The sequence below is a fragment of the Nelumbo nucifera genome, chromosome 5 (assembly GCF_055504915.1).
Source record: "Nelumbo nucifera cultivar China Antique chromosome 5, China Antique-T2T, whole genome shotgun sequence".
NCBI classification, from domain to species: Eukaryota; Viridiplantae; Streptophyta; class Magnoliopsida; order Proteales; family Nelumbonaceae; genus Nelumbo; species Nelumbo nucifera.
In genome coordinates this window covers 5,551,647-5,561,238 of record NC_142653.1, presented here as the reverse complement: position 1 = coordinate 5,561,238, position 9,592 = coordinate 5,551,647, and the positions used below count along the sequence as shown (strand labels likewise).

At 38.8% G+C, this 9,592-nt stretch overlaps 1 protein-coding gene across 1 annotated transcript; it reads right to left on the bottom strand.

Annotated features, from left to right (window-relative positions):
- Positions 1-236: 236 nt before the first annotated feature.
- LOC104589135 (transcription factor MYB36) lies at positions 237-1,911 on the bottom strand. The gene is made up of 3 exons (XM_010247344.3): positions 1,643-1,911; positions 1,373-1,502; positions 237-1,230 (listed from the first exon to the last, which is right to left on the bottom strand). The coding sequence occupies exons 1-3, from the start codon at positions 1,776-1,778 to the stop codon at positions 390-392; spliced, it is 1,107 nt and encodes a 368-aa protein (XP_010245646.1). The 5' UTR covers positions 1,779-1,911; the 3' UTR covers positions 237-389.
- Between the last annotated feature and the right edge of the window lie 7,681 nt (positions 1,912-9,592).

The following is a 9,592-nucleotide window of genomic DNA, read 5'->3' as shown; positions in this document are numbered from 1 at the left end:
TTGTCAGACGTTTAGCTTTCTTTCTTCCCTAAGGTTCAGTTTGGAAGGAATATAAATATAAATATGTAAAGTGCAAAACCTTGTATTTTATATTATTTTGTATGTATATATATATATACTGTACATATTTACATTTATACTCTTTCCAAACTCAGCCTAATGAGAACACATTGCATGGCCAGTAGCTAGCTGCTAGCAGATTGAAGAACAACAACAGTCCACAGAAAATAATAATATGAGAACTACGTACCATTAATTCAATGGGGAAAAAAAAGAAGAAGCTCCACCTCTGAATGAGTTTATTAGGGTTCTTTTGAGAAACAAACAACCTCTTCCCTAGTACTTACTGGTACACATTAAATTTACACCATCCATGTACAGTGCTGCGATTACTGCGGACCGATATACCTTGACTCCTCAAGAGGACATTCTTGTAGTTGTAGCACCGCTTGCTCCCTACTCTCGTAGTTGTGGGTAACTAGATGAGGATAAACCAGAGAGTTTATATCACCCCAGCTAGAGCTCTCCGCCGAGCTTGTCCAAGTGCTGTCATTAACCATGACACCAGCTCCATTGTAAAATTCTAAGCCTTCTAATCTTTGAGTTTGAGAGTTGTGATGATAGACAATCTGATCGAGCTCCACTACTGGGAAAGTAGTACTGTTGAGTCCTTGCAAAATGTGCATGCTTGCCACGTCCATGCCATACTGGTTCTGGGCGTCCGTCCATTGACAAGTAGTATTGTTACTTAGGGATGGACCTTGATCATGACAAGGTAGCAAATTGATGGAATTCTCATAAAGCTGTTGTTGGGTGGAGGGAATATCGAGTGGGCACTGAAAGTTCATGCCCTCGTCGCTTGGTTGTTGATGATGACCATCTCCATCTGAAAACCTTCCTCCTGCTCCAAGCTTATTGATTAGCAATTTCCTGAGGGATGCGTTATCGCTGATGATCAGATGGGGATCTTGGTTCTGACAAGGCATGAATACAGGCATAGGCAAATCTGGCCAGTAAGGGTTCTGCAGCTGGTTGCTGCTTTCGGCTGCTGATACCGCTATGGGGTTATTACCATTTCCTTTCTTCATCTCTTGCTTTAGGCTATTAACTCTACGAGCGTTTTGTTCCTTCCGCTGCTTACCCAGAAGTTTCTTCTTCAGCCTTGTGTTCCAATAGTTCTTTATATCGTTATCGGTTCGTCCGGGTAGTTGTGCTGCGATAATAGACCACCTGTTCATGCACACAAACAAACTAAATTGTTATGTTGTAACCTAGCTTGGAACCAATGAAGGGCATGATGAGATCGATTGAGGATATGGAAACCCATTACAATACAATTTTTTTTTTCTTTCATCAATATTAATTTACGTACCTGCTTCCGATGCTTATGTAGAGGCTGCAAATTATGTTATCTTCTTCCTCAGAGAATCCTCCATGCTTGATGTTTGGGCGGAGATAGTTCAACCATCTGAGTCGGCAGCTTTTCCCACATCTTTTAAGGCCTAAATTAACCAACAAAAACCCACACGGAGAGTGGAACATATGTAAGTAATCCTGGTTCGTTTTGCTTGGATAAAAAGAGAATAAGATCAAATAAAGTAACAGAAAAAGAGCTAGCGCTAAATTTTTTCGTAGTACATACCGATCTTCTGCGGCAAGGCTATCCAGTTGCCGCCGGTGCCGTTCTGTTCGATATAAGCCTTGAGTTTGGCATCTTCTTCAGGTGACCATGGTCCTTTCTTAACGTTGGCTTTGTCACAACAAGGAGCTCTCCCCATTCTTTCTCTGTGTTTTATGAGCTTGCAGCTAGCTTGTATTTCTCTTTTATGGATGGTAATGGTATATTATACAGAGAGAGAGAGAGAGATTATAATAGCTGGAAAAGTTGAGACATGGTTACTAGAACAGCCATGACTACTTTTAAAAGGGGTCGTGGTTTAAAATTTGCCTTAATGGAGGAATTAAAAATGCCAGAATAGAAGACCAGGTTTTTTCTCCTTGTCTTTCTTATTCCAGAATCTATATAATGTAAACGTCACCCTCCTGGACTTCCTCCTCCCTCTAAAGCATCAAAGACTTTTGAACATTATTTGAATGTGGTAATGCTATAATTGGTATTGTATACCATACAGTATGGTCTGCAATACTCCATTATATATTTATATACAAGCGCATGCTAGCTAGTTACACATTAAAATTCTCATCAACAGATCGAGACCATCCATTTAGGGGACCCAACCCATCATATATATATATAAAGAATCCAAACATCAGAAGAACAGCTCAGTTGGAAAATCTCAACCATCCATCACTAGCTTAATTTCTAGGCGATTGCTTAGATGAGAAGCCAAAAAGCTTCCAATGGCAATAAAGGCCAAAGGACAAAACATATCAAATAGTTTTAGAATCCGACCCCAACAGAGATTGAGAGATCATGTAGAAATAAGGGGATTTTCCTTTTTGTTAGGTGACCAAATGTGCAACGAAAAAAGAACCCCCACGACTCCATGAGAAGTGAGACAAATATTTGGTAATGGGTTGAATTAGCCAAGAAATTTTGAGGGGAGAAGGAACATTTATTTATTAACAAATTGGATGCAGCTAGCCATGGTTTTAAATTCAATCAGCTGAGACCAACACCCCACACAACCGGATTCAAGATTTTTCAACTTTTTTATTTATTTATTTATGCGAAATTACAAGTAGTGAGAGTGTCATTGTATGAGAAAACATTTTATTATTGTCCACACAGTATTTGGTCAGACAAGCTCACGGAGTCACCAACCATTGATCAGCCATCCTTTCTGACAATACATGTATATATGTGTTGAAAAAGGTTCACTAGTCCCGTCAAGTAGAGAGCTTTCCTGTACATCTCTGCCACTTGGGAGGATGATGTGGCAGATGCAAACAGTCCCACTACGTTCAGGAGCCTTTTTATTGGCCAGGTGTTCAATCTTCAATCCCAAATCAGCCCTGAATTATATTAATGTCTGGTTACCCTTCCTAGAATATTGATTTCCTGCCAAAAGTTTCTATTGTGAACACTTGGGTTTTATTATTTTAGGCTGAAACTTGTTTCATGAATAAAGATGCTAATTAAGGAAATATACCGACATGTCCCACTAAAACTAAATTGCCACGTGAAATTAATCCTAACTAGGTTGTCCAGGGAAGTGCACTAAACGACCCGACTAGACTAGTATGTAGTAATGTAGACCCGCTCCAATATATTATTTATTTATGCATACGAGAAGGATAAATAAAATAAAAACAATCGAGTTCATTTCTTTCCTGATTCCAGTACAGTAAAATCTAAAAAGTATTAATGCATTCATCTCTTCTCAATGGTTGTGTGGAAAAACCGAAAAAGGTTACATAATGCAAAATCACTAAAATAGTAAAATACTGGCTGCGACTGCGAAACATGGGACTGTGTGTATGGTTGGTTTTTTGTGATATATAATTTCTGAGGTGGTGGTGAGTCCTACTCCTGGAAAGAGACACGTGGTGAGTGATGGACTCCCTCCCACGCCCACCCACAAGAATCCATTTCCAAGTGAAATTAATGGGGGAACGAAAGAGCAAATGAAATATGGTAACGGCTCTGGTTGGTCTGGTCTCCATACGGCGTATCCCAGTGGAAGGGGAAAATGACAAAAGTAAGAAAAAGACATAAAATATCTAACTCAGGTAAAAAACGAGTCGTAAAGTGACACATGTCAAGTAAGTCCACACAGTGGGTACAATGTACTGACGATATTAAAAATAAAGAGAGGAGGGCTAAGCTATAAAGTCACGTCAGATGTCGTCATCAATTTGACCAACTTCCGTCTGTCGTGGTTCCGTGAGTGGGTTCCTCCACCCACCTTTCTTTAGCCTTTATCCATCCCTTCTTTTATTGTCACAACTTTAATTTCAATTTTCAACCAACCCAGCCTCTCCTTTTGCTTCCTTCACCCCTTCAACTTTCAATTTTCTTTTCCCATTCCACTCTTTTCGTTAATTGTTTGTAATATTTAGTCATGGTTCAAAGGATCGATATGATATTCTCGATCAGGCATATCGTATCGTATTTTTTGAAAATTATACAATCTGAAACACCTGTTTCCAGGTGTTTTGGACCCCTAATTTCTTTTAATAATAAAAAATAGATTATAAGTTTTTCAAAAAATCAAATTTTGAAAAAAAAAACTAAAAAAAGAAATAGAGTTTCGACCATTTCTAAGTGCTGATACGATACGGCCGAAACTCGTATCGTATCGATACTTTGAATCTTGGTTATAGTGTTGGAAAAAGAAATATTACAAACAATTGAATGGTGTAATATTTCCCAACACATATTTACACTCTTTCAGTGTAAATTTTCACTATGATCCATATTTGTTGGTATATGTTGATATTTTTACATTGAAAACCGATATAAATTTTATCTATATTGAAAATTTGCATGATAAATGATGTAAATAATAAAACAATATCAATAAAATCAATGTATTATTTAGTATTTACATTGATAATTATAATCATTCCTTTTCATTTTACAATAATTCACTCATTTAAACCAGATCGATGTTACACTCAATTAATACTTTTATATTAATGTATTTACAAACATTTACACCGAAAACAAATGCGTGCAGCCCAAGGAAAAATGGTTTTCATCTCTCTAGTCTCTACTTCTCACAAGAATTGAGTATATATAAAGTTTTCAACACGGCAATCAAGTTTCTTCTCTCTCTCTAGAGCTCTCTTTTATGAGTTTATCTCTACACATATTTTTCCGAACTTGGACCTACATGTTTGAAATGAACTTGTCTAGAACTGTAAGTACAGCTCATACCAACTTTCTTCTCTCAAGGTTCATTTTAGAAGGATGGGTTGGTGTATGAAAGATGCCACCTTTTCAATAAAGACACAAACGCAATATAATACGATCCCTTTAGTAGTTGTCTTTGAATTTAAAATTGGATTCAGCCTCTTCTATGACCTAATTAATACCAAGTGTCCACATGCTAATGGATTTAACTCTACACAAAACATGAATGCGTGCATCCTTTTATTTAATTTAATGAAGACTTGTGTGTACATATAAGGCTAAAAAGATTGAACATGAATATGGGGTTGGGGCCTTGGCATGGCATAAATGTGTGAGTGTGACCATTGACCACAGACGACACAGCTCTCATAATTAAAATGTTAAAATATTGCTTTGATCTCAAAGCTTTAGACGTTATAACTTGGGTATCCCAATAGTTTACAGCTGTGAGATGCCTAACCGATGTTGATTGGAATACATGGTTAGGCTAGCTAGTAGGCTAGGCGCGCGGTAAAAGGATGGTAACTGGTAAGGTATAGATGAAAATTTGGGCCATAATTGGATTTGGATGCACTACAACTACAAAAGCTGTTGCTTCCAATCTTGACAACATTTGTATGGATACCTCCTTGTGTTTTCCTTTTCTACTGGTTGGTGGCAGTTCGGTTGACGGAGACTTGAATCTAGAGTACACTGCTAACTGATCGATGAAGACAGGAGCTCGGGCTGGAAAATCAGGGCCCCACGTTTTCTGCTTGTGTTCCTCTTACTCTGCTACTATATATATGCAGTACCCTTCCACGCACCTACGTACAGAGATCTTCATAATTGACCCCCCCCCCCCCTTAGCTTATTATTAATACACGATTTGAAAACTCGACTGCTGATTGGGGGCCCAGTACGTGTTCTGTCGTGTAAGATCGATCCACCCCTGGGTCATCCATAATTATATTCCTTGAAGATTTCTATTTTTTTGGTTAGATCTATATATTACCAATACTTGATACATATATAATTGGGTAAGCTAAAAATGAAAAACTAATCCAAACTAAATACAGAAACAAAATGACATATATATCAAATAGAAAGGTGCATCAAGAAACAAAAAAAAAAGGGGTTCTTTACTTCTTTTTCTCCCCCTCCCCCCTGAAGATTTGTAGACAACCTCGTTTTTAGAACTTCACAAAAGACTGAGAAAAAGTATGAAAAAGTGAGGCCGGCAGAGGCAGAGCAGTTCAGTTAATAATAAAAAGCTTTATTAACATACTTTACAAGCGCCATGGCTATAAAGTTTGAAAGGATATAGGTGGGAAAGAGAGTCAGAAAAGGGGAAGGATCATACAAATCTTGGAAAGTTGTAGGTATTGTTGTTTATAGAGGTATAAAGGCCTGGCCTTCACAGTTCACACTTCACACAATCACCATCCACCAGAAAAAAAAAAGCAAGGGAAAAAGCTTTTAGTCCTTCATATTTCTTTTCCTAAAAAGGTTCATTCTGTTCGCAGAGTTCGTCAGCTATCCACAGTTAATTTCCTTTGTCTTTTTTAGGTGCCTAATCAACAAGGCAAAACAAATGGAAACGAAGACTAAGACCGCCGTTCATCGCGCAACCCACCATCCAGAACGGAGAACCAGGGCAGCCTAAAAAAGACTAAGCTTAGGATTTAAGAGCAGTCTAAACGCAGACTGCTCTGATGGGTTATGATACCAGCAGCTGATTGGCTAAGTGTTTTCCGTAATCATGGTCAAACCCATAAATAAAGTAGAATTATGGGAAGGCCAAGTTCTGTGGTCCTTGTGTCTAGGACCAGCCCAAACCATACTGACCCAATACGAGATCTTTGGTCTGGTTGTGCTGGCTTTTCATGATGCAGGACTGCACAGTCTGCACTTGGGCTTTGAATTTATGCCTTGGAGTCTTGGACAAATATATATGATTGGGGCGGTAAATGTAGCAACAATTTGAATGTTTTTCTATTACTATCAACCTAAAAGTTGGTTGGTTTGCTAACGAAAATATCAATCTCTTATAACCCTTTTTTTTTTGGTAAATAACTGAAGTTAATCCATTAAATCTGAAAAGGAGTTCTGGATACATCAGGGGAAATTAAACTGAGAAAGCAACCCCTGTAGTTAAACAGGAGAGAAGAACCACTCCCCTCTAGTACAGTTTCTGCTAACTAGAAAATGAGCAATAGAGTTGCTTGAGCGCCTAACAAATTTCCACCTAAGAGATTAAAAACTTCTCAGTTCATCTTTGATCTCTTGAAACAGAGGATAGCATTCATTGGATGCATAGTCCAGCCCAAGATTTAGAGTTGACCAGCTGTTGACAATCACAAAAAAGTTTTAAGTTTTGGAAAACCAACTGCTTGGTGAGACAAATCGCATGCAAGATTGCTGCGGCTTCAGAGAAAAGAGCTGAGCAAGGCAAAACACTATCAGCTTCAGCAGCCAGAAATTCACCATTTTAGTTCAAAATCACGATACCAACTCCTGCATAGGATCCATTGATGAAGCTGCCATCAGTCCAAATGTAGGCAAAACTTGCAAGGTGAGCTCGGGGGCCAGGGCTGGGTCTATTTTTGGAGATCTTCAATGGGGCCAATGCTGGGACTTGCTGTTGTAAGAGAATTGAATCCTGCATGATTTTATTAATATACAAAAGAGTCAGTACAGGACTCTCCAAACAATTTTCAAAAACTAGTTTGCTTCTTCTCAACCAAATGCACCAGCAAATGGTAGCAGAAAAAGAAGTTCAAATCATTCTTAGATAGAGAGCTATTCTGAGCCCAAGATAGCAGCCAATCTTTGAAAGATAGATCGGAAGCCTGATCCATTCGAAGCCCCAAGCACGAAGCGTACCAAATGAGTTTAACATCTGGGCAGAATAATAGAGCATGGCAAATGGTTTCTGGGCCTGAATGGCACAGAGGACAACTGTCATCAACAAGCTGTACCCTCTTAGCAATTAGGTTATTGACAGGCAGGCCATTGTTTGCAGCCTTCCACATGAAGGCTTTGATTTTTGGGTACAGCTTAGCATTCCAAACCAACTTCCATAGTTTAGAGGCTTGATTTGCTTGGCTCCCAGCTCCAGAACCTACGTCGTCACGTCATTCTGAGATTTTGCAACCCAATAAGAGCTTTTAACAGAGAACTCACCAGATTTTGAGAACAACCAACTTATCCTGTCTTGACAGTGGAGAGAGGGGAGATAAATCCTGAGAATTTCACAAGAAACTTGAGTAGGAAAGATATTTCTCAGCACCAAAATCTTCCAGGATTTTGTATTGGGATCAATGAGGTCACTGACTTTTGAAATTTGGCAGCCTTCAGGCTTTGCAATAGGGATTTTGAAGTCACTTAGAGTGGGAACCCAAGGGTCAGACCACACATCAATGCTCTTTCCATCTCCAATCCTCCAAACACACCCTTTTTTAAGAATTTCCTTCCCAACACAGATGCTACGCCAACCCCAAGATGAATTTTTTGGGATGAGCAGAGAGAAAAGTCTCTTTTTGGAAGTATTTTGCTTTAAACACTTGGCTTAGCATAGAGTTTGGATTTCTGAGGATCCTCCATGCCTGTCTAGCCAGAAGTGCTTTGTTAAAAGCACAAGGGTCCCTAAATCCCAGCCCACCATCACTTTTATTTTTGCTAAGGGTGTTCCAGTTAATCCAATGGATTTTTTTTTCCTATGAGTAGAATCTCCCCAATAGAAATCTCTCAGCAGTTTTGCCACATTATGACAGATTGTCTTTGGGAAAAGAAAACAAGACATGGAGTAGGCAGGAAGAGCTGGAAGATACTGACTTGATTAAAATTTCCTTGTCAGCCGGGGAGAAAATTTGATTTTTCCAACCTTGCAACTTCTTAGCCACCCTATCTATAATGAAGCCAAAAGAATTATGTTTCGATCTTTAGAATTCAGAAGGAAGCCCAAGATAAAAGCTGGGATGGCTGACTCTTTTCATGCTTAATCTTCTAGTTATCATCCTCTAGAATCTTTCAGGGTATTCTTGCTGAAATAAACTTCAGATTTGTGCATATTAATTTTTTGACCAGATGCCTTTTCATAAAGATCAAGAGCACTTAATATCTCATTTGCTTCTTCAAGGCCAGCATTGAAGAAAAGGAAACTATTATCGGCAAATAGGAGGTGGGGTACTGTAGGAGCATGATTATTCACTTTAATGCCAGATAGTGTTTTGTCATTGACCTTGCGAGTAAGAGTAGCTGAGAGAGCCTCCGAAACTAGAAAAAATAAGGTGAAAGCGGATCACCCTGCCTCAACCCTTTAGTAGGGTGGATAACCTTTCCGGGGGAGCCATTGATCAACACTCTATAGGAGACTACTAATGCACTGAATCACCTACCTCCTCCAAGTACTGCCAAATCTCATCTTGCACATGACTGATTCTAGGAATTTCCACTCAACTCTATCATAGGCTTTCATCATGTCTAATTTCATTGCCATGGTTATTTTCTTTGATTTGGAATTTTTCATGAAGTGCAATAGCTCATGGCATAGTAGAATATTATCTGAGATTTGTCTATTGGAGATGAAAGTGCTTTGGTTTGGACTGATGAGCTTATCAATTACTAACTATAGCCTATTGGAGAGAACCTTGGCAATGATTTTGTAAGGGGTATTTGCAGAGACTAATGGGTCTGAACTGTGAGGGCTAGCTCTGGGTTGTTGATTTTTGGGATGAGTGTGATAAATGTATTATTATTAAGCTCCCTTAGCATTCTGCCAGAGTTAAAAAA

Coding starts and splice junctions, on each gene's coding strand:
- LOC104589135 (XM_010247344.3), bottom strand. CDS start 1,778: ATGGGGAGAGCTCCTTGTTGTGACAAAGCCAACGTTAAGAAAGGACCA. Junction 1,503..1,642: donor AGCCTTGCCGCAGAAGATCG/GTATGTACTACG, acceptor TGGTTAATTTAG/GCCTTAAAAGATGTGGGAAA. Junction 1,231..1,372: donor TACATAAGCATCGGAAGCAG/GTACGTAAATTA, acceptor GTGCATGAACAG/GTGGTCTATTATCGCAGCAC.